The 24,987-nt window shown below is 38.1% G+C and overlaps 1 protein-coding gene across 8 annotated transcripts in view; it reads left to right on the top strand.

Moving 5' to 3' along the window:
- The window catches only part of sev (receptor protein-tyrosine kinase sevenless), a 64,798-nt gene that overhangs the window by 20,388 nt on the left and 19,423 nt on the right, over positions 1-24,987 (top strand). For 3 of the 8 annotated variants that reach the window (XM_072299377.1, XM_072299371.1, XM_072299374.1), the window contains exons 2-16: positions 8,697-8,781; positions 9,482-9,708; positions 11,095-11,340; positions 13,486-13,633; positions 14,355-14,483; positions 14,892-15,195; positions 16,424-16,624; positions 17,496-17,818; positions 18,692-18,990; positions 19,704-19,904; positions 20,914-21,103; positions 22,021-22,179; positions 22,640-22,735; positions 23,400-23,561; positions 24,633-24,805. In XM_072299377.1, the coding sequence (XP_072155478.1) occupies positions 9,574-9,708; positions 11,095-11,340; positions 13,486-13,633; positions 14,355-14,483; positions 14,892-15,195; positions 16,424-16,624; positions 17,496-17,818; positions 18,692-18,990; positions 19,704-19,904; positions 20,914-21,103; positions 22,021-22,179; positions 22,640-22,735; positions 23,400-23,561; positions 24,633-24,805 (2,766 nt within the window). In that variant the 5' untranslated portion in view covers positions 8,697-8,781; positions 9,482-9,573. Of the gene's footprint in view, positions 1-8,696; positions 8,782-9,481; positions 9,709-11,094; positions 11,341-13,485; positions 13,634-14,354; positions 14,484-14,891; positions 15,201-16,423; positions 16,625-17,495; positions 17,819-18,691; positions 18,991-19,703; positions 19,905-20,913; positions 21,104-22,020; positions 22,180-22,639; positions 22,736-23,399; positions 23,562-24,632; positions 24,806-24,987 lie in introns of those variants that run through there. The other 5 variants (XM_072299372.1, XM_072299373.1, XM_072299376.1 and 2 more) reach the window with 5 other exon arrangements.

The following is a 24,987-nucleotide window of genomic DNA, read 5'->3' as shown; positions in this document are numbered from 1 at the left end:
TGCTTTTTCGCCATCGATTATAAAAGGCTTTAAGAAATTGTGTAGCCGGCTATAGAAGCTATTGGAAATCTTACAGCCGGCTGTAGGTGTAGGTCTATGGTATTTTGGAACACAGATTCTACTGCCAAGTTTTACCAGGGATATCATTCCACTGTGTCCTCCAGTCTGAAAGCAGCACTGTTTTTATTTGAGTCGCGATCCGAGCGCACATTTCAAATTTTCGAAATTTCTCGGATTTCGCCGTATAGAGGTACTGAAGAATATCTGAATTGGACTACATTTTGCAATTTGGAACTATAAGTTCTAGCCCGGTTTAAAAAGAACGTATGTGCCATTAGTTTCCCTATGCACATTAGTGTTTTTCCAGAAGAGCCAGAATTTATAGTTCTAAATTGCAAAATGCAGTCCAATTGTTCTGGTTTGGAGGTGCTGTATTTCTAGGGGAAACTACTGATGAGTAATATAAAAAATTTAGACAAATCTTTGGTGGTGACCAAAGTTAAAACCAGGCCAAAAAACCAGTCAGCTGAGGGGCGAGGAGGGGGAGGACGTGAAGTGGCTCAACGGCGATTGATCCTGCGAGTTTGCTTCTTAATCGATGAGGAGACATCGTCACCTTCCGGCCAAAGAATCACAAGCGCCATGCCATGCGACGTTTCAAAATTTCCGCCGCCATTTTTTTACAGAGAAATTGTTGGTTGTATTTGTTCGAAAATTCCACTGAATTTCATCGGCAGCTTAAAGAAAATTCGGTGAAATTTTCGGACAGCTTCGTTGAACAATTTCTCTGTTAAAGCGTGTAAGATGGCGGAGGAAATTTTGAAACGTCTGATGGCGCTTGTAATACTTTGGCCGGAAGGTGACGACATCTTGTGAGCAACTGTAACCGGTACCGGTTTCCGCCCGCACGCGTTACTGCGAGGGCAAGGAAACCCGGAACGCCTTCAATTCTTCGTGTATGCAACTTGGGCATCCATCGAGCACGAATAGTTGCGTCCAGCCAGGCGTTAGCGCCATAACCGTGCGTCGTATAGCTTCCTTTCTTGCTCGACATGCCGTGAATGTCATGCTAAAGAAAAAGACCGCGTGAATATCAAGTTTTGCCAAATTTCCCGCGATAAAATACACTGGAGAAAAAAAAACACATTGGATCTAGAGTCCAGACTCTTAAAAACATCGACAAGAAAAACGCAATAGTGTATTTCCTTCGGAAAATACACTAAAAGTACTCTTGATCCAATCAGAATCTAGCTTAGAACCAAGCCTCTTAATTTAAGCGGATTTCGTTTTGATTCAAGCAAAAATCCGATTGAATCAAGAGTATTTTTTCTTGTCAAATGTTTTCAAGAGTCTGGACTCCAGATCCAATGTGTTTTTTACCCAGTGTAGTATATTTGAAAGAAGTTGATTATTTTTCCTAAAATTGTAAGATTCGTCAGATTGAGGTACGAGTAAATATTTTCAGAAAAATTCAGGAAAGAATGTATCAGAAAATGTTGTAGAGAATTCGTAATGTGTCGAAAGAAACTGGGCACCATTCGAATGTACATACGGCGTTTTCCCTTAGAATGGTAGAATATCCGTCGTTTCTATGCAGCCGACCCACAGAATTCTAAACTTCTCGAGAAAAAATAATTTGTTCAGGTCTCCAAATAAATCTTCAATTGAATTCCCTCCCCATCTTTCTTCAAAAAATTAGGTCAGAGGGTCTCTCTGAACCTTCAGTAATTTTTAGGATTCTGTCGAGGGAGAGGGAAGAATCAGATATAGTGGCTGGCATCTTTTATGATTTTATGTTTTTCCTTTTTTTTTTATAAATTAGGAAAGAAGATCATTGAAAGCCTGAAAAAAACTGGGCAAGTACCTATTATATGGGGAAGAAAAAAATCTTAAGCGTCCTTTCGTAATGAGCAGAAATGCTTGTAATCGCGTCCATCTATAACTAATAATTGTCTCTGGTAATAATGAATTTATCAACCATAAATGCGTTTTTCAAAAACAACGCAGACAAGCCTCTTTCAAAAAGAATCTGATCACTGCAATTCGAAACCATTCTACTTTTGATGAGGAAGATAAAAATTATCTAAATTAGTCATCGTGTCACAACTTGATTGGAATTCCTTCGGAACCCACCCAGAATTTGTGTAAAAAGTGTATATCATACTCAAATGTACCGATAAAGTAAAAATATGGCGTCATGTTTTAGAGATGGTCATTGCTTTTATGCTTTTCATTTTGCGATATTTCATTCATCGTTCATTTCACCAGATTAAGTATTTCCTCGATTGGTCCAATAAAGCATTGTTGCTGATCCGAGGGGCAAAAAAATTGACTCATTGATTGTAAGTTTCATACGTGATAAATATTTCTGAGGAATTGAAAGCCTGAATGGCGTATCTAAAATCGATTCATTCATTGTCTGGACATCTCACAAATTAATAGTGAATGGATTTTTTCGCCTGGGTAACGTGGTCCAAGTAGGTTTGTTCCTGCAGTTTTACATTTACGTTTACGTTTTGTTTTTTCTTTTCTTATATCAACTTGTGCACATATTTCAATCGATCAAAAGTACACGAAAATTCCAGAATGCTTGAAATGAATTAGAATGAATGAATAAACGTTACGATCTTTTTGGCCCTTAACAATTAGGTGGTTGCTATTGAAAATCCTCTAGAATTTCGCAAAAACCTTCCTTGGCAGACTTTTAGAGCGCGACAGAGCATCTGCCGTCCTTATTTTAACATTAAAACCGGATGCAAGGACTAATTCAAAGATGGTTGATACCACTCTTAAAGTTGGCAAATGTAATAACCTCAACGGAAAAGACCGTTTCGGTTGCTTTCCATCTCGATTTAATACAATTATTGATTGAGTTGTTTGCAAAATGATAAGAGCCTTGATTTCTTAGATCATAGTTATTTATTGTTGAAATGAAATATGCTCACATACTTGTTTCGTTTAAACGAATGCAGAAAGTAATAACGTGTGGTTTAATGACGAAAAAATAAATAAATAACTATTCCACCGCGGAACCTTGTTTTACCCTCCTGAGTGCTGGAACTCGTGATCCAATTAGTTTTTCCTCGATGCGCTTGTTGCAAAAAGCCGAAGATTTCTTCTCGTCCGCGTCGAAGGGCACTCGATCGAATCAATCAATCAAACTTCAAAGCAATAACTCACGTGCATGACGTGAAAACTAGACTGTTTACCGCAACTTTACAAGAGACTCACGCGACACTTTTCATCATCGTCCGATTATGCTGAAAACCAGAAAGGCAACTCGATCAGAGAATGTTTTCCTGTAAATTGATAATGGGTCTTTAAACAAGGCAAGAAACATGGAGTGTCACAAGTAATATGTCCCCATCAAAATTACGTGAAGACCAGAGCTAAGCAGAGAGGAACCAAGTAATGCATTTTCAAAGGCTCCCACCTAAATTCACTAATGAATGACATTAAAAGCAAACTTTGAAATCGATAAAGACATTTTAATATCTTTCCCCCCGGAAAATCAAAAGAAACTTAAAGTGGCTATCAAGAATTAATTTTTCCTGGCTGCAGGGGCAAAAGGGGCCTAGCACCTAACCGAAATTTGAAAACTGGTGTATTTTGGGCGTTCGCAAAAAATTAGACGCCTAGCCACCAGGCGATTTCTTGAATGAGCTGATAAGTCGTTTTGCATGCCTTCCTTCCTTCCTTCCTTCCTTCCTTCCTTCCTTCCTTCCTTCGTAAATGGCCTTCGATGCTAAAGCACCGCATTAAAATAAACTTATCTTACTACTACTACTACCCTCCTTCCTTCCTTCCTTCCTTCCTTCCTTCCTTCCTTCCTTCCTTCCTTCCTTCCTCTTCCTTCCCCTTCCTTCCTTCCTTCCTTCCTTCCCTCCTTCCTTCCTTTCTTCCTTCCTTCCTTCCTTCCTTCCTTCCTTCCTCAGAAAAGTATTTTCCCACGCCCTTGACATTCGGTACATCCGGGTTACCATAATTGTTCCTTAAACCTCTTGAATATTTGAACTCGGAAGAGGTTAGGTCCTCGGAGAGGAAGTGTTACATCACGGGAAAAATAACGCGTAAACTTATCGTTGTCGAGGAGCATCTGTGCGGGACAATTAAGACGCGGTACCCTACCATAGGAGGAGGAGGAGGAAGAAGGGGTGTTCAATTAATTTACGGACGAGATTTTGGTGCGGAAACTAAAGTGCAGCGTCCAGCGTCATTGGAGAAAAGGGGGGGGGGGGCGAGGAGACGAATGTTTTCTGTCGTCTCCCCGAGCGGGGGGGGGGGGGGGGGAGCCCGAACCGAGACTTGCATATTATCGTAGTGGGTGCATGCCTCCTAGTTTAATTGAAGAATTAGTAATGACCACGGTTTCATTCACTGGAGCATCTGAATGTATAATGCGATCCGATAAAAAGACCTTAGGTAGTTTTTATGGTTTGGTCATTTTTTTTATTTTCAGTACCTACAGTTTCCGAGTTTTCCGATTTCGGGTTTGCGGAAATCCAATCGACGTATCCCTAGGATCAGTTATGCTGGTTTGGGTTGAATAGTTCACTATGGTCAGCTTAAATCGTCGGAAAAAGGTTCCTCTCCGTCCTCGCCTTGGTCGAAATGTCCAACGCAATCCTCTCAACATGTTTCGTTTTTATATACCTTCGACAACGATCTTCAAATTGTCACAACTCGCTTAGTTCTGAATCTTCCTATTACTTGTTTCATCCGACGTCGGCATTAATGGACCAGACTTCTCACGACAGTTTCGTTCCATTCAAAGTAGATTTGTTTTAAATAGGATTTGTTTTTAGCAAGCTCTCCTACATGCATCCTGTCACCTTAAATGTTTCGAAAATTATTCACAATTTTTACACCTATGATTTGCTCCAAAAGCATTTTTCCGTAGGAGAATGGTCAGAGTGATTAATTCCTCAAGAATTTTGCGAATTTTTAATGCTGTTTGACCATGCACAGCACTTGTTTGCGTTTGAATCACCACGCCTTTCCTGAAAATACGTCTACTTTAAAATGAGTAGTCCTCGTTGCACTAGAATCTTTGATGTTGTATTAGTCTCTTCAGTGCTCAGACCTATTTCACCACAAGGTCGTAGAGTTAATCCCAAGAGTGCCTTAAACATTGTGGGGAGATGATGGCGGGGGAGGGGGGGGGGGAGTTTAAGGTGGTTCAATGGCGATTGGACCCACAAGTTGGCTCCTTCGATGGAGCAACATCCCGTCAGCAACTGTAACGGTTTTCGCGCGCATTGCTTCGAAGGCAGCGAACCCCAAAACGCCTTCAATTCTCCGTGTATGCAATACAGGCATCCACCGAGCACGAATAGTTGCATCCAGGCGTTAGCGCCAAGGTAAAACGCCGTATGAACCTTCAGGCGTCGCCAAATTTCCCTTGATAAAACACGAATCTCCTGGTAAACTTATGAATATTTTCCTTCCAATTTTTTAGATACACTGGAAAAAAAAACACATTGGATCTAGAGTCCAGACTCTTAAAAACATCGACAAGAAAAATTACTCTTGATTCAATCAGAATCTAGCTTAAATCAAGAACCAAGCCTCTTAATTTAAGCGGATTTCGTTTTGATTCAAGCAAAAATCCGATTGAATCAAGAGTATTTTTTCTTGTCAATGTTTTCAAGAGTCTGGACTCTAGATACAATGTGTTTTTTTTCCAGTGTAATTTTGCTCCCAATTTTACCTAAAGATTCTGAAAATTTAAAGGAAAAATATTCACAACTTTCCTAAAAAATAAACATTTTGCTGAAGGAAATTTGGCAGCTCTAGAATGTTCATACCTACGGTGTTCTTCCTTGGCACGGCGGTATACCTGGAGCTATACTTATTGTGAGTATATTATCTACGAGTGAAGTGTTACAAATAGAAGTAGAGTGATTCGAGCAGCCTTCCCGGATAAAGTATGAATAAAACTCAGGGAAATGTTAGGGAATGTCATTTTCTGGATTTGATGACAACCCTGATACGTGGACCTCTTCTCCGTGAATACGTCTTTTCGTAGCCCTTTCGAAAATAGAGGGATGCTCCGCAGTGGTGGACCCGCGGTTAGAAGTCTGTAGCCAGCGGGGCAAGAATGAAGGGACGAAGGGAGGGGGGCGGGGGGCCTGAGAAGCCGCTCTGCATGGTATTAATGAGGAAGCTGGAATTAATTGGAGAGTGGGCTCTTTACTACCGGTGAACATTAATCAGGGTTGTCAATTCGAACCTAGTGTTGCAAATTCCTAGGTCTTGCCAATTCGCAATGTCTTCCTTCAGCCACAAATTCGCTTTGCATGTAAAAAACCTGTTTTTTGGTTTTGTTTTTACCTTCCCATGATGATTCCGTAAAAAGTTCAAGTTTTAATGACGATTTGCTTTTCCTCACTGGAAAAAAAAACACATTGGATCTAGAGTCCAGACTCTTGAAAACATCGACAAGAAAAAATACTCTTGATTCAATCGGATTTGAGCTTAAATCAAGAACCCAGCCTCTTAATTTGAGCGGATTTCCTCCTGATTTAAGCTTAAATCTGATTAAATCAAGAGTATTTTTTTCTTGCCAATGTTTTCAAGAGTCTGGACTCTAGATCCAATGTGTTTTTTATCCAGTGCTCTAAAAAATGAAGACTTCATAGAAATTTTAAACGTAACGATTAAGCCTATAACTTTAAGAGCAAAATTACACAGATCTTCTAATTTGTTCAAACTATTCTCAAGAACTGCAAAACTTTGACATGCTGTATTGAGTGGATGAGTTTCCCCCAAACTGAAGTTTATAAAGCAGCTTAATTTTAAATGAATCAGCTCTGAAAACGTAAAGTGTGTGCTCAGCTCATCAATTATTCGAAAAAATGATAGATCCGTGCACTGTTGATCCTACGTATAGGCAAGTTTTAAAAATATGAATGAGTTTATTCTGCTCACAATCAGTTTGAGCTTATTAATTGAAAATTGTCAAGATTTTGGAGACAGGACCTCCCCCACCCTCCCTCTTGACCCCCCAAATATTTGAATTTTTTCTAAATTCTGTCTTGAAAGCACTTTATCATGTTTTTTCGACCTAAAATAGATCTATGCTCTTCAGATCCTTTTTACTGCAATTGAGATTTGTGGGTTTGGAGCTCAGCCATGGCGCTGTATGTTGTCATTACACATTGTCAGCGACGAGCGTCCACTGGCAACTTACACTGGGGCACACGGACGCCGCACGGTGGGACGAGTTTATGGAGAAGTTGGACATGTTGGTCGGACAACTTTCAAAGCTTATTTTTCCGTTAATCCGAAACTTACATAGTTATTTCATAAAATTTTCTAGCAGAGGCATCCCTTAAAACTCAAAATATGACAAATTAAACATGAAAATTTGCAATTTTAGTAAAAAAATCTCATGTCCAACTTCCCCTAATGGTTTGTTCCACTGTGTGCCGGGACGCGCGACGGTCGATCGATGTCTTGAGTGGATAATTGTGTGACACGCTCACGCTCTTGGAGAAGCTCAAAAAGAAACAAGGCTAGCCAGACTCCTCATTCGCCGCTCATTTCGACACGCTCCCCGAGTTAACATTTCAGCTTCAGGGTAGCCGGTAGCGTAACTCAGTGAGTTCCATACGAGGATTGTTCCGTGTGTCCTGAGGGCAAGGGTAATTTTTCTGCCAAAATCTAGAGGGGTAAAAGCCTCAAATAAAACCTTATAGGAACTCCAGGAAAAAATCTCAACTTTTTTTTTAAATTTCCAAAACACACTGAAAAAATTTACGGGCTATGTAGACATACCGTCTATTCCCGGCTCTGAGGCTGAAAGTTCCGGGTGCTGGAACCGTAGCTTCGATTGCTCCAGGTGCTACGCCCGGAACACGGACGGTATGTCTATATAGCCCACAGCTGTAGTTTTTTTCAGTGTACAAAAAAAGTGAACTCTTTAGTTGTGGCAAAACTCCTCTATATTGGATTAAATTTTGCAATACGGAAGTCTGGCTCATCAATAAAAGCTCCTATCTGCACGGGGCAACTTTTGATGCGTTGTTTCTAAAATGAACCAGAAATAGTAGTTCCTTGCTGCAAAATTTAGTCTAGCTCCAACTGACCAGTATTGTCAAAAATGAATCATATGACCACCGACCCGAACGTAGAATGAATTGGCAAAAAAGTTTCCATGTTTTTAATATTAACCCTGAATTGCAGGGGCGAGCCGTTAATTATCACTTATCGATATTTCCCCTTTTGAAAGTGTGATAAAGAATCGATTATTAAAGTGCTGTCAGTTGGCAGTTGGGAACGACCTGTTGATCGATCCTATTCATAGATTTAAATGGCAGATCAATCGATTTATCGCCAAAAACGCCCAACGAACACTGCTAAATTGACCAAAACTTGGGGGGGAGGGGTCCCTTTTCCCTGATATCGGCTTTAAGGGATGAACCTTGCTCTCGTGGCTAACCCCTACGCTGCGGCTCGTGTAGTAATGGTCGAGATCCATTCAAACACGAATTGGATTTCCAAAAAAACCAGAGAGGAAAAAAAAGTCGTTCGAAATCGCAGCTTTGTCTCTCATAAACCGTCGATGTTAAAGGCTTTAGTCCCCTCTGCTAGATAGCGTCGTGATCACCGCAGCTCTATCGTTTTAAAACGCACGTGCACTCATATTAATGAAAGGCGTTTCAAGTAAGTTTTTCCTTCTTTTATGTTTGCAGAATGGATCTCAAGATTTGCGGAGTTACTTGACACAAATCCCTGAATGTAACCCGGCTTTAGAAGAATTCTGCCGCGACCTTAAAGGTAACTCATAAATCGCATTCTTAACATATTGCCATTCTAATACCCAAGGAAAAACGCCCCATGAGCATCCGAACGGTGGAAAATTTCCTTTGATGATGTAAAAATTTCAGGGGAAACGTGGACTTGTTAATGTTCCTCCTCCTTTTGTCTCACAAAGTCACAACCACATAAATGTGAGCTACGTATTTATTTAATCCAGCATAATCAGAAATCTTAAACAAAGGTATTCGTATAATTTACCCAAAAGTAAACATTTTATGGGGGAAAAGTGAGCAACATTCAAAATACGCTGGAAAAAAAATTATGCACGATTTACCTCAAGTCCACCTGATTTTGAACCTAAATATTTACTGCCCTCTGCTTGTACAATACTTTGGTAGATAATTAGATATTCAGCAGGTGTACAATGGCAAATGGTCTCAAAATGTTTGATTATTTTCGTCCAAAAGTTTGTCTCTTTGTCTTTGGGTCCAAAATCAGTCAATTCATACGCTTTAAAGTCATGTACAGCACTCTTCTTCAGAATGACATCGCAGTCAGTCATCATTGAACCACCATTGAACTCTGAAATTAAAGCTCTTCAATCTTGCTCATATTTTTTAACGATGGACTGAAGTACTTCGGAAATGTATGTGTAGGCATTCAATGTAGCTAATCTATGAGCTTTCTTTTAATTTTCATTGGCTACGGAAATCGATAGAAAGAATAGAGTCCTCCGGTTCAACGGCACCGTCCTTGGCGGGTGACGCGTTGACGCCCCATTCCGTTCGTCTGAGATGGGAAGGAAAGAAAATGTTCAACGTCACGTACACAGTCCAGTGGAAGTACGAAGAGATGGATGCAACTTGGCAATTCTGCAAAAACCAGTCTTGGGTTCACGAAAATGATATCCTAATCCACGGGTTACAGCCCTACACCAGATACCAGGTAAGCATTCCTCGAGTCAAATTAGTTTTTTCCAAAGATAAGTTTCAATTGTATTCATAAAATACAACTCTCTATCGGTAACAATATAAAGAGCTAAAATGTTCTTCAACGTGCATTATACGGTTTTCACCAATTCGCCTTCAGCTGCGTGCGCAGCAATTGTTGTTACGAATATGCTGTGCGTGCTGATTTCAGTTTATTACATACTTGACTCTCTGAAGGCGTTTTATGTGCGCAAGGAGCGCAATCTCTTGGAGAACAAAGGAGGTTGGGTTTGAGAAATTCCAATCTTGCTTCTGGATTTCTCCAACAGGGTGCTCTACTTTCGCACATAAAACGCCTTCAGAGAGTCAAATATGTAATGAGGTGAGATTAGCACGCACAACATATTCGCAACAACAATTGCTGCAGACGCAGCTGAAGGCGAATTTCTTTCGCACCTAGGACGCCTTAAAAAAAATCAAAAATGTAATGAGCTGAAATCAGCACGCACAATATATCCGTAACAGCAATTGCTGCACACGCAGCAGATCGCGAATTGCTCAGTTAAAAAAATATGAAGGCGAAAAAATGAGGCGTCTGCATTCAACGAGAGGGTATGTATTCGATCGACATGAATCGAACGAAAAATGAAAACGTAAATATATGGACTCGAACTGACCGACACCGATTAAATGGACAAAGTAAATAATAAAACCTGTTCAAAATCAGCAGAAAACTTGCATTTATTAAGAAAATTTCAAATTGCGGTATTTCGAGAATAAGATCAGCCATGATTCCGATTTTTTGCGATTTTAAGTCCACACGAACCACATATTCACCCCCTACAACCCGTTTTGGGTACATTTTTGGCGCATTTTTTGCTTCAAGACCCCTGTATGATACAACAATATCGTGACCTTTCGGTCATACAAATATTATCACAAGCGCAATGCGACGACGTTCAAAAATTTCCGCCGCCCTTATATTTTTTTACAGAGACGCTGTTTAATGAAGCTGTCCGGAAATCTCACTGAGTTTTCTTTGGGCTGCCTATAAAATTCCGTGAAATTTTCAAACAGATTCAACCAACAATTTCTCTGTACAAAAATAAAATGGCGGCGGAAATTTTCAAACATAGCATGGCGCTCGTGATGCCTCGGCCTGAGGGTGACGACATCGCCTCGTCTGTAATTCATATTGCATAACCGTCGAAGTGAAGGCGCTTCGGCCCGAGGGTAACGACATCGCCTTGTCTGTAACTTGTATTGCATAACCGTCGAAGTGAAGGCGCCTCGGCCCGAAGATGACGATATCGCCTTGTCTGTAACTCATATTGCATGACCGTCGAAGTGAAGGCGCTTCGGTTCCCGAAAAACACCATGATCCCCTCGTTGACTCTTGCAGTTCCGAGTGATGCTGGTCCTGGAGCAGTGCAACGGGGCGCCGTACAGCGTGGGGTCGGCCCCGAGCCTCGTGATCGGGACCATGGCCGCCGGAGTCCCTTCATCACCGCCGATCATCGTCAGCGCCATCGCCAACGATGCCACCAACATCTCCGTCTCCTGGCAGCCTGGCCTCTTTCCAAACGCCCCCCTCCTCTCGTACGCCCTCGAAATCAACCAACTCCCCGCTGGATACACCGCCGTCAAGGTTAGCCCATTTCATTCCCGCCTAAACCTCTTATCCTTCTACACTGGAAAAAAAAAAAAAAAAAAAAAAAAAAAAAAAAAACACACATTGGATGTAGAGTCCAGACTCTTGAAAACATTGACAAGAAAAAAAACTCTTGATTCAATTGGATTTTTGCTGGAATCAAAACGAAATCCGCTTAAATTAAGAGGTTTGGTTCTTGATGTAAGCGAGATTCTGATTGAATCAAGAGTACTTTTTCCTGTCGATGTTTTTAAGAGTTTGAACTCTAGATCCAATGTTTTGTTTTTTTTTTTTTTCTTCTTTTTTTTTCCCATTTCAGTGTAACATCCACAAGATGAAAAACATTCGACTTTGATTATCTCCTCAACATGCTTGTCCATTGGCCAGTGGCCACGTCTCTCTAATAGCACAGATTGCTATTGCGTCGGAGTATTATGTGTATTGCCTATACGCTAAATTGAAGGAGCTCCCCTCATCGAAATTCATCCACAATATCGTCGCTCCTCAGACGCAAGGGCGTGTCTCGATTTCCACATGGGCCCCGGAAAGCATAGATTTATAGGTGAAGCAGGGCTCACACACGAATTGAGTTACGGCCTTGCGTCAGAGGTGCGACGATATAATCGACCCTCTCATTGTGATCGGAAACAACCCATCTCGGAAAAATGAATATTTTTAGGGGACGATAAAAATTGCGCCACAGCCAGATAAGGAGTGATTCAACGCTAAAAAATGGACATCGTAAAAAACCCGAGTTGGGTTGTTTTCGAGCTGAGAGATTCAATTGAAATGAGTTATTATTTTTTGGCATTGCAAACTGTCTACCTCTTTTACACATGGAGCTCATTTTATTGATCTTTTATAATCGGCATGTATAGACCGAATAATAAGCAGGGTGTCTAGCATCAGGAAAAACCGGAAAATATAAGGAATTTTGGCCGATCAAGAAAATCGGGAAAATCGGACGTTTTATCAGGAATTTTTCTTACGCGAATCTCCTCAGCGGAGAAAGGCTTACTGCTTTTTGCCTACCGTGCCAGGAGTCGAGAAAAATCAGGAAAATATCAGGAATTTTCAAAATGAAAAAATCAGGAATTTTTTAAAAAATATTAGGAAAAATCAGAAAAATATTAGTATTTTTCAAAATTAAAAAATACTAGACACCCTGATAAAATAAAGAAAGGTCAAGCCAAGCACAGTTCGCATGGCTGATCTCGCTTGTCCATGGTATAATCGTGAATTCAATGAGGCTGGCTCACTGAGTGTCAGCTGCTTGTACGTAAAAGCTGAAAGTAAATAAGGGGTTCGGGAGGGCATTTCTTCTGTCTCAATGTAAAAATGGGTTAACTTATTTGTCGTGGACTCTACGCAAACGCAAGACACCAGTGCGCCAAGTGCGTACCGCGCACCGTTCCACCGTGCACGCACGGTGGATTTGGCGCGAAAAGAGACGCTCGTGTACTGACCGAGCGTCGTTTTGAATTTCCCGCGTTTCTGAGGTGGCCTCGTTTCGCGCCAAATCCGCTGCGCGCAGAGTGTGCGCGGTGGATTTGGCGCGGAAAGAGGTCTTGCTGCGCGCAGAGTGTGCGCTGTGGCTCTGGCGCGAAAAGAGACGCTCGTGGTATGACCAAGCGTCAATTTAAATTTTCCGCGTTTTCGTGAAAATCTCGCTGCGCGCAGTATGTGCGCGGTCAGAATGGCTGAAAATGTTAAGATCTCGGGCGGAACGGGTGAGCTGGGCTAGTGGCTGGATAAGATACCTAAAACACTTGTTTTTTTTGTTTGTTTTTTTTTAAAAAAAAGAAGTTTTAATGTGCATCACCATCCTCAAGGGGTTTTCCTTAAGTTACCTGAAACACCACGGGGAGAGGGGGGAGGGTCAAAAGGTGTCTTGAAGGGGGACGGGGGTTGGTCAAGCACACAAGGTGAAACGCCTGCGTGAAAAGAGGAATAAAAGAAAGTGTAGGTGCTGAAAAATTTCCCAAATGTGCATCATTTTTTTCTCTCTTCGTTTTCCTTTTTTTCTTTTTCTTTCATTTTCCTTCTTGGAAGCACCTGAGGCCACTTACAATTAATGTATATTTACCTTCTGTAGATGTCTAATGTTGATTCTTTACTATGTTTTCTGTGTTTGCCCAACAGGACATCCCGGCAGGTCAAAATAATACGTATTGTACATTTGAAAATTTAACTCCATCGCGTAATTATTCAGTTTCCATCGCCATGAGAAATATGTTTGGAAAAGGACCATCTGCAACAATCATTGTATGCACTCCAGCGGCTTCAAGTGGTATAGTTGATTTGTTATTTGTGACAAACCGTGCTCAGAAAATTTGAAAGAGCAAAGGATTTTAAGAACCTTACCTTAACAAAGTTTTAAGTGCTATTTTTTTAAAGGTGTCACTTTAAGCACTTTAATAGATATCCACTAGCTTTTACTTTATTTCAATTAACAAAAGGCTTCTAAGGTATATGAAAGGTTCCCAAGAACCCCTTTGCCTTGTCCAGTCTTTCTTTGTCTCTTCATTTAGAAAGAATGAGTACTAATCTGCGCTCACTTGAGAATCTCTAATTTCTGCGTATTGCGTTGGTGTACTAATGTAGTGGCATTTTTTCCATTCTCTTTATATTTGACAGAAAATCATGAGAGTGCAAGGCGTTGAATAAGTCTAGGTATCTTCATTTCTGCATCATCTTTTTCAAGAGCAATCGGTACCCATAGGTGTTAAAGTTTTTTTTAGGTCAACGTTTTAAAATTTGTAAAGGAAAAAAAAAGTTAATACAAATGCTCTTTTTTATACAAATCAATACCTACATACCTGACCTACTATGATAAAATTTACTGATCAGTGCCATGACCAAAGTAAATTTTTTAAATCTTGTTAAAAAGAGTGAAATTTTCATTCAATTTTTATCCTTATTTTATACACAAATTGGAATTGTTAATCTATCACTTATGTAAGTTATGCTTTGAATGTGGATGCTCATCAAGCTTTTGCCCCTTTATTTAGATGCCGGAGGATCAGATGTACCCACTCTAATTCTTGCCTCTTATCATACTGTTGAAAAAAGTCTGCATGGTGCAAAGGATATGTTCGAAAATTTAGAAGTTTTATTCAGGACTGAAAACATCATAAAAGGTGAGTTCACCACTAGAACCATTTTTTTAAATGGTAGATGTAGCAATTATGTATCTGTCCCAGCAGTAGAGATACAAAGAAGAAGAAAAAGAAATAAGTGCAGTTTCTGCTATGTCGAGAAATATGTATTTGATAAGTTTCAAAATTACATGGATCCTTATGATGAAAAGGAAGTTCAAACTGACTTTTGGTGCTTAAAAATTGTAATTCAGGATTGAATTTTTCTCAGAACATGCATTAAAACTAGTTTTACTTGAAATCATTAATATCTCAATTTTTCCATAAACTGCACTTAAGTGCCTTATCAAAACTCTGAAAGTAAGTGGATTTCTTTTCTTAATATTGTATATTATGTTTGCATTTTTTTATTGGTCATTTTAATATTTTATCATATTTCTGTTTTTATAGGAGTAGGAATCCATGTGCATCGAGAACTATTGTTTGTGTCTGATTCGTCAGGAAAAATTTTTATGAGCTCATCTAGTCACTCTGCCGACCCTGTAGAAATCTTCTCTCAAGGCTCAGCTCGTCCATTAGATTTAAGTGTTGACTGGTTAAATGACCACCTGTACATTCTCCAGAATCTTAGTCTCAATTCTAGCTCATCATCCTATCAAATTATCCAGAGCTCCTTGGATGGCTCTAATCAAACGGTCGTTGTCTCAGGACTCTCCATAAAACCAGATCATATTGAAATCGATCCTTACAATGGGTGTGGTATTACAATTCAGAATCAATCTCTTGAAATTTATATTTACATATTATTATATTGTCATTAGATATCTGTACAATAGGGTGGGACATCCGTAGGACATTAAGTTCAAGTGAAAAGGGATCTCATCGCATGGAGGCCACTTTTTTAGACAAGCTTTTCTCGTCAGGTTGAGTCGAATACTCTGAATTCCGTTTTTCAATCGGAAACTTTTTGTAGCATACCAAGAATGAGAAGCTAATTGTACATTTTTGCATTAATAGAAAGAGTAATTCTTGCAATTTCACCTACCAATTTTTGAGCATATAATGAGGTTGACAAAAATCTTAAGAGTTTTCATCTGAAACTATCTTTATGAATTGCAAAATTAGATTCTTTGCAATTCTACTTTGTCTTGACACCGTTGGGCATTTCAAATGCCTAATTGTTTGTATCGCACCTTTTAGCAATGGTGCCAATCTTTTAATCTTGGCGTTTTCAGACCTGGAGGTTCCTTTTCTTGTTGATGGTTGCACTTTTGCAATTTAATGTACAGGATGTTGATTTTTGCATGAAAAGACAAGGTAGAAGACAGTCTTTTTAAGGGTTCATTTAATTTGAAACCAGCCTATTTGACCACTCAGCAGGAAGATATCCCTGTTTATCCGCTTCCCATGCTGCATGAGCACAAAAACTGTGACATCGAAATTCTATGATAAAAAATGGCATGCAATTTTATAAAATGCATGCAACCATATGTAAGAGTAACAACATGGAACTATTGTAATAGAATTAAAGGGGGAAAATTGAAGAAAAAAGGTCTCGTTTCAGTGCTGATAGCAAGGCAGGAATGATAGGTAACTCACAGTTGTAGTTTTTCTTCTTAGACCAATGTTATCTTGAATTAACCCCTATGGAAAAAGTGCCTTGTCATCTTTTTAATTTTTGCAGATTTGTAAAAACATGAGAGAGGATGGATGCTTTGGGTTTTTTTTTTTATTACTAATACTACTTCAAAAACCACACAAGTGATAATCCAGCACTTTCAGGTAGAACCCCACCCCCCTTAGTTCCTACTATAGAACCAGCTTGAGGCAACCGTTGCCACTATTCTTGCCTAAGTCCATTGAAAGCACAAAATTATGTTCATTTTCAAATTCAATTCAATAAATGAGCTGGTTACAATTTCTAATTCAGTTTCCTCTCCCGATGTTGTGATTTCTTCAATAACACATTAAATATGTTTCAGATATTTATTCTGGGCTGTCAAAGGAATTGGCGTCTTCCGTCTTGACTTGGCAGATATTGGGATGAATCCCAGTGAAACTTTTGAACCAACAAAAATCTACGAGAATCCAAATCTAGGAGTCTTCATAGTTGATTACACCAATTTCCAGCTAATTGCCCCTGTTCATAATGACAATACTGTGATATCAATCTCTTTCGACGGGTATGCGAAACATGTTAAAATCAAAGAATTGTCTTTTTATAAAGCTCCTCTTTGTGCCCAAGGCACTGAGGTTTGAATCACGATTAATAGTGGATCGATCAATCAATGATTTCTGATTAATTAATTTTATAATCAGGTATTTGTACACAAAATTCGACCAAGAAACATTTTGAAATAGCTATAAAAGTAAGTGTTGAGTGAAGATTGCAAATCGGAAGGCAAAACAATTTGAAACGTTCACTCGTCTTATTCACGTCACACGGGCGTCAGTCGCCACGGGCATTATTTCAAAGTGTTTCTCGGTCAGATTTTTTTGCACAAGTATCTGACCTTCAACAGCGTGATTTCTTCCTTGAAAATTTAGAAAAAGTGCCCTAAAATCCAGAAATTATCAATCTGTCGACCATCTAATCATTTTCCGAAGAACTAAAGATCCACCTGAACCTTCTTAAAATTGCATTATGAGATTTCTGCATCTCTCTGAAACAATTTCACTGCATCACAGAGGTAATTTAGTTTCTTAAAATTTTTTTTTAGAGACCAGCAGCATGAAAAAATGTAAAAAAATAAATCACAAATTAGCTTGGGTCAGTGTAGAAAAGGAAGATCAATTAATGGAAAGTTGTGTTGTATCAGCAAGAGCCCATAGTAAAAATAATGTCAGATTGAGTGATATTAGGTTTCATATAGTAAGAACATTAAGTCTGAAACTACTTTTAAGTTTTAAAATGAAGTTTTGAGGTTTTTGTGATGAACTGCAGATCCATATTTAAGAGGTGTAACCTGTAGCGATGGATTCCATTCAACTCTTCAAGACTCTTTAGCAACTTCAAATACTTGGATTATCTAATATGACATCTGTTAATTCTAGAAAAGGAGTGAGTGACCTGCGCAAGAATACTCAAAGACCACAATTCCAAGACGTAAAATCTTTGGCAATGGCTAATGATTTGTTTTACTGGACCAACGGAGAAAACATCCTAACAGAGGAATATCATCCTGGTTTGAAAAGTTTCTTCCACAACGGTTTCCAGGAGTTCTTGAAAAATTTCCCTCTTGTAGCAATCATGGTGAATCTTCCATCCTCCCAACCAGTCCCAGTTCCTGTAAACGCCCCAGAATGTGTTCAAGCTATTATGAGTTCAACGTTTGCCAAAGTGTCTTGGCAGCCGCCCCGTCGTCTAAGCAACCAAGGTTTGTCTGTATTTTTATGAAATAGGAGCGGTCTTTTAAAAAAAATTTAATCTCTAATTTTTTATGAATTACCATTGGTTAGTGAAAAATTTTTCCCTGAAAATTGAGGGATATTAAGCCAAAAAATAGGATGAAAACGTCTGACGGCATTTTAGTTGTGTACATCAGCAACATGCAATAAGGAATTTTTTCATACAATTAGGGTTCACTCAGGTAATTTTTCTTTGCAATCTGCTGTTCAAATTAGAAAAGGTAATTTGTTGTCTGAAAGCTTATAATATCACTCTGCTAAAATTAAAATTAAATAGTCCAGCTGGACCAATGGACCACAAGACAGGGTGTGAAATTAAGCAAGACAATTTTTTTTCCTCATCAAAATTTTGGGTAGACTGTTGTAAAAGCATGAAAACTTACCCAATTCTGCTCACAAAAAGCAAATAACGATTCTTGTTTACGTTAATTAACACTTTGCGCTTGCAAAAAAACCTGAAAAATCATGCGATTTGTACAGTTTTAAGTATCATTAGTGACAATGAGGCTCACCATTTCAGCCTCCATCTATAAATTTAGATGACAGTATGATTCCTCCCTCCTGTAAATACACAGAAAGCTACCTTATTTGAATGATTTTTTTTTCCATAACATTTTTATCGAGGATATAGAGATTGGATGGAGTCAACAGCAACGCCAACCTAAAAGAGAAGGAACCCTATTTACTTTTGTTTCTATGATAAAAGAATGGGATAGGCACCATTTCTCCCTACAACTTAACATATTTTAAAATTTTTTTACCACTAATATTACTTTGAATAGTTTACACACATGATTTTTATGATTTTTTAATCACTGATTTCGATTTATTTCTTTCCTTAGGAAGAGGAGCTTGGCAAGGATGGTCTTACAAACTGTGCGTGAAACATAAAAACAACATCCTCAAAATCTGGAATGTCAATGTGTCAAAGCATATTATCACAAGTTTACTTCCAGGAACGGAATACAGTATCAAAGTTGCAGCTGTAACATCATCCGGTCAAGGACCATGGTCGGAGGAATTCAAAGGGCAGACAATGACCAGATCTGCCTCTATACTTTGGTCCACTACTCACGGATTGCTTTCTTCTGATGTTACTGGAGACAATGTGACAACATTGATCACTAAAGACAGTTTAAAAGTAGGTGAATTTGACAGAATTTCACATAACTCGTTTCCTAATTAATGTATCGAAGGTGGAACCATCAAACCACGAATCTCGTTTGCGGTGTTTTAAAATCTCCTCTCCCTTTTTATTTATCAAAGAAGAACAAATCACTATTATTCTTCAAAGTTTTCACAGAATTCCCTTCACAGAAAGAAAAAAAATCACGAAAGTTTTGAGATTTGATGTTGAATAATTTTCCATTAAAAAAATAAAGTATAACTGGAGGTCTGCAACACCGCAAACAGAGGTTTGTGGTTACAGAGTTTCCCCATCGATACTCGATTAGGTAACAATGTCCTGCAGATTATTACCTGTAAAATAAACTGATATTTTAATGCCCATACCTCTTAGGTAAATAATAAAAGACTTAAAGAGTTTTGCGATGAAACACATTTTTTGGAATACAGTACATTTTCCAGCGACTGGAGCTAAAGCTCTGTGTTCCATAAGGTTCAAATTTACTTTTTCCTGAGTCTTGATGAACACCTATCGTTGTCCCCGGTTAAAATGTTCTGAAGGGAATTGAAACCCCAAACCTTGTGCCCGGAAAGACATTCTTGAACTCCGTTTCAAAATTTAATTGAAATAACGCTTTGAAATGATGTTTCGAACATAAATTAGAAATGAAATTTTGAACCTTTTTCTGGAATTATAAATTGAAACTCTTGCTTTTTTCTCCTTTTTAGGAAGGGTATGAAAATTACCGTGTAAATGACATAGCGTGGATCAAAGACAAGCTCTTCTTGGTATCAAATACTAGTCATATTCACTGGTTTAATGTAACTGACAAGACCAGTGGGAAGTTAAAAGGCATCGATTCTGTAGGCAGCATTTCAATAGACTGGATTGCCAATCGGCTCTATTGGTCTAATCCCAAACAGCAAATGGTGAGTTACTAGTATATTGCTGATTACAGTAATAAATAAAATGACAGCTAACATAATCTGATCTTACTTTTAACATGACAATCATAGTTTCTTTGATATCAAGGTCCCATTTGGCGAGTTTATGCATGCCAGCTTTTTGTGGTGTGGTTTATGTAGCTAATAAGATAAGATAAATCTTTATTTGCGATGGCAGCAACACGGCAACACAAATGCGTATTTAGGGTAAGTTGGTAGCGAAAACAAGCAGAAAAGAGAGATAGAAAGAGAAGGGAAAAACAAAAAGTTAACATTTCCAAGTTTGTGACAACGGCAGTGAAGTGTGAGATTCTATGATCAGGAGGTTCCAGATTCAATTTTGAGCTAGGCGACCCAAGTCTGATTGCCTCAAATAATTGTTGTTTGGAGCTGGTGAGGAATGAGATTCGAGGAGGGATGGGGCTCCAAGCACAGAATCATCCCTTGCTGTTACTTGAAGTGGTCTTCTCATAGTTCTAATTTTTTTTAAACATCTTAAAGCTAATTTCTTTCAATTATGACCTTTTTTTGGCTGTATTGTATTTACAAGTCAAGGTAATTTGGTTGTTTTTCTCCTTTCCATTATGCGTATCTTTCTTATATGGTTGTATACTAAAAAGTCAACCTTTTTTATTCATTTTCCTTGAATTTTATGACCTACCACATATGAGAGGATTATTTGTTTCTATTGTTAATCGGTGTGAAAGTGTATCCTTCAAATACGTACCACTCCCTTGCGGAGTCTCATTTACTAAGCTTTGAACACTGCTACATTAAGAGGAGGCCCCTGTTAATGTAGCAGTGTTCAAAGCTTAGTAAATAACTATGACCATCCTGAGAAAAAGGGACCTTTATGCATGGAGGCATATTTTTCAGGAGACCAAAAAACATGCAAAAGGCAAGTTTTTGATGGAAAATAATCTTTTGTATCCTAAATAGTATGTATTAATGTTACTAGTGTTGTTCATTAATAGCAGTTCTATTTACTTAACAGTTGACACGTGGTAACTTGGATGGAAGCGAGCCAGAGATATTACCTGTTCTCACCGTTGCCAAAGAGCTCAACGTAGATTCTGTTGGTGGTTACCTGTACTGGTCAACAGGTCATGCAGTGGAGATAGCCCACTTGAATGGCCGCAAAAAACGCTCCCTTTACCCGTCTGAACCATTTTCGGGTAGGAGAGGTAAAACTGGTTCCTTACGTTTTACTTTAGTGGAGTCATTATGAAATAACCATCATTTTATAGAAATCGCCTAATAGATTCTTCTACAAGACATAAATTAGCAACAGAGACTCTGGAAAACTGGATTTAAGAAGCCCTTTTTTTGTATCCAGGAATCCCCAATTATTATCTAAGGAACAAAACAGCCACTCTGGCCTTTTTGACAAACATTAATTAAGGATGAAAATGTTATCTCTATTGTGAATTTAACAATTTATCCGACTTCTCACGAAATAGAATTTTATAAGATAGCACTATAGTAGGAATTGAAAGTTTTGCTACCCACTTGTCCTTCATTTGAAATGTCAGAAAAAAACTTTCACCACTTTTTTGTGAGAGTTTTCAAATTATTCTTGGGCGGTATCGTTTCATGGATGATGATATTAGACGTCTAAATTGCACAAAAAAAAGCTACTGATTAAACAGTAATACAGTCCCAAAAGCGGTGATTTTCTTCCATTTGAATTTCTGTAACTTCAATATGACCATGTCTATTCCAATTGTCTTTAATCAAAAAGTTACGAAAGTCATAGTCACTCACTATTGTAGGTGTGCAAAAAATGTCCAATCACACGCCCAGGCGAGGACATGAAAATGAGGGGGGAGGAAAATTTGTCAAGCTCCAAAAGTGAGGAATCAAAGGAAATAAAGAAGGAAAAGGTCATCTTTTTTGAAAGTTGGTCAGAAATTTTGAGGGAATTCAATGAGAAAAATGTGGAAAGCCAGCTGACGGGCGTGTGAAAAAGTAGAAGCTTGGAAAATTCTGCACTCATACATCATTGATATTTGTTGAGATTGTGCCTAAGGTCTCAAATCCAATCCTCATCGTACCTTTCGAGGCTGAGGATTTCAATGTTGCCTTTTAATATTTTTTATAGTGATTGGACTTACTCTAGACATGGAAGATCGCTCAGTTTATTGGATTGTGCGCAGCTATGAAGGATCTTCTCTTTTCAAGGCATTCATGGCAGATCCATCACTGAATGATCAAATCAGTCCTATTCATGTCATAACTTTAGAATCTTCAAATTTACAAGGTAAATGTTTGGAGTATGTTTTGGTGGGGTTAAAAAAAAAGTCTCTGTCCTTCCTAAACGTTTATCAAAGCCTCAATCAAAATTCTCTCAGTAGTCTCAACAAAACATTTTGAATTTTGGGGTATCTAGTATGTTATTGATCCTTTGTTAGGAAATTAAATGAATTTAGAATTTGACCAAATCCTCAAAGAACTTATCGATAGATAAATTTTGAAATCTTATTTCTTGATTGTAAAGTTTCATAATTTCTGACTTAATTTTAATTTTTGAAAAAACTGAGCTAATTTTATCACGTACAATGCTTACAAAATATCTTTGAACAGGAAGAAAAATCACAAAAATCTTCAGGACACTATATTGAGTAGTTGGTAAATAGAGAAATTATAAGCTGCAGTTAAAATTCTAACTGCAAAAATTAAGTCTTTTCATTAAACTATTTAATTCTTCTGTTTGATCACAGATGGCTTGCTAGTTTTGTTCATAAAAGTATTAATGGGAGAAATTTTTGTCCAGTTAGGTGAACAATCAGACTTCGATTTTTCATCAGAAAACGCTGGTTAGTATCCTAAAAAGTGAGTCGCAAGTGGTCTTATCAATTTAACATCAATTGTGGGAGCAAAATGACGCTAAATATAATCAGAGTCGGACAATTTTGAGTCTTGAACATGACTTATTAGACTAATTTTAATTTTTTTTTTTTAAAAACTAAATTATTTAAATTGCAAACCTCTGAGTTTATGAAATAGACATTTCTTAAACTTGGATCAACAAATGTTAGCTCTAAATATTGGTGCCAACATCTCAACTAAGAGAGAGAGTTTTCTGGCACTTTCAAGTTCCTTTCTCTCATACATAAGTCACACAAATAGTGAACCACTCTTTAAGTATAAATGAAATAATAAAATGATCAAGTCTACAGTGAGGGTCTGGGGTATTACTTGGCTTGAGGAAAAACTGTTCAACCTGCTGCTCAAGCTATTCAGTGGCGTTTGAAGGGCGGAGTCAGGTGAGCCACTTGGTGTATTATTTAAGGGTTGATTGGCTACTTCTTGACCATGGGTTGTGTGGATGAGCCAATTTATCTAAGATTTAACCCCTAAACAATATCCTAAGCCAGTCACTGACTCCACTCCTCAGCCGCCACCTCATGGGGTCCAGACAAAAGTTACTGCGAATCATTGATTATCAAATTTTTATTAAAATTTTTTTGATGTTTTTAGGGCCACTGAGGTATTTAGACGGACATTTATTATGGCTTCAAGACTCCAACACTACTGTAATTGGAGACAAAGCGTGCAAAAATACCGCTGTAATATCAGAAGGTGCCCTCTCAAATCTCAATACTGTTCATGTGTTTGACCCCAACGTTCATACTATTCCAGGTCAGTTACAGTTTTATTCTGTGTACAATCTTGCTCATTATGTAAAGCTTGACCCCCATGAAATTTACCTTGAGGTACTCCGTGGTCCGTTTCCTGATAGAAGTAGCCAAATATAAAATCATGAGTGAGTCTTAGCCATCACGTTTTTTATCTTCTGTACTAAAATTTGTGAGAGCCTTTTTTTCCTTGGATTTCCCTCTTACATGTCAATTTTAGTTACTGTGCATCACCGGAGTTTTCCCTTTAATTCACAAGAGGATAAATATTCTTCTTGAATTATCTCTTAAGTGTATTATTCATATGGATTTGTTTGACAGCTTGAAGAATTTGTGTCCTTACTTAGATACTTTAGCTGATTTCTGAGAAAGAAAGAAAATTAACCTGATCGATAAGAAATAGAATACAGAAGGTTCAATTTAATTGTATAATTCTGTGTTGTAGAACCATTCTTAAAGATCGTGTGTTGCAGCAAATGAGTCATAAATGTCAGGAAGACTAAATGGAATAATATCCAGCTTTTATTATCAAATTGGTAAATTTCACTCTTCTTGTGACTGAAAGCAGTTTACCTTCTCGAGACCCTATTTTTTTAACCGCCAGAAGAACCTTTCAGTATTTTTTGTCAAAAATTTCAAGAAAGCAATTAACATCCTGATTATAGTTTCTCATTCACTTTTGATATACTATGATTTTTGTTTTGTGTGGTAATGAAAGGTGGAATGAAAATATTCTCGTTTCAAAATTCTTAAATTTGAAGCATGGCAGTATGAAGTGATGTTTGAATGAAGAGACTATGTAAAACTTTTGTGCATCTTCTCAATGACATCCCGTTGAAATTCCCCTTGGCGTCTTTCTTAAGTTCAATGATTGTTGCAGAATACTGCAACTTTTGTTCAATTTCTATACTTATGTTGTATTTTCTAAAATCAAAACAAATCAAATTTTTAAAGGAACTCAAAAATTTTGAAGTTAGTTCAACAATGAAATTTTGTTCCGCTACTTTTAATCCCTTTAAGTAAACTTCAAGTAAAAGTTGAATAATTTTTGCATATTAATGTAATCTGATTTTAGCTGGTTTCACTCTAGATTCCATCAAAGTTGTACCGGACTCAGTGGATAATACTTCTATCCGAGTGGATGGAACCTTCAAATTGTTTAACATAACCTGGAATCCTGTCGTCAATATCAATTTTGGAGAATTATTTTATGAGATCAAAATCAAGGATCAAGACAAAGATTTTGAGGTAAATTTATTCATTTAGTTTCATTTCTAACAAAAATTATTGTAATGGATTCAATATATTACAAAGCCGAGCTGCTGAAATTTTTTATCCATAGATGGCTCTGAGGCAAATTATGTGGGCAGATAGAAGTGAGGAATGATCATAGCTATTGTTTTGACATTGTTGCTTGACGGAATATTACC

This window comes from Bemisia tabaci, chromosome 4, assembly GCF_918797505.1.
Source record: "Bemisia tabaci chromosome 4, PGI_BMITA_v3".
Lineage (NCBI taxonomy): Eukaryota > Metazoa > Arthropoda > Insecta > Hemiptera > Aleyrodidae > Bemisia > Bemisia tabaci.
This window is presented reverse-complemented; position numbering and strand designations above follow the sequence as displayed.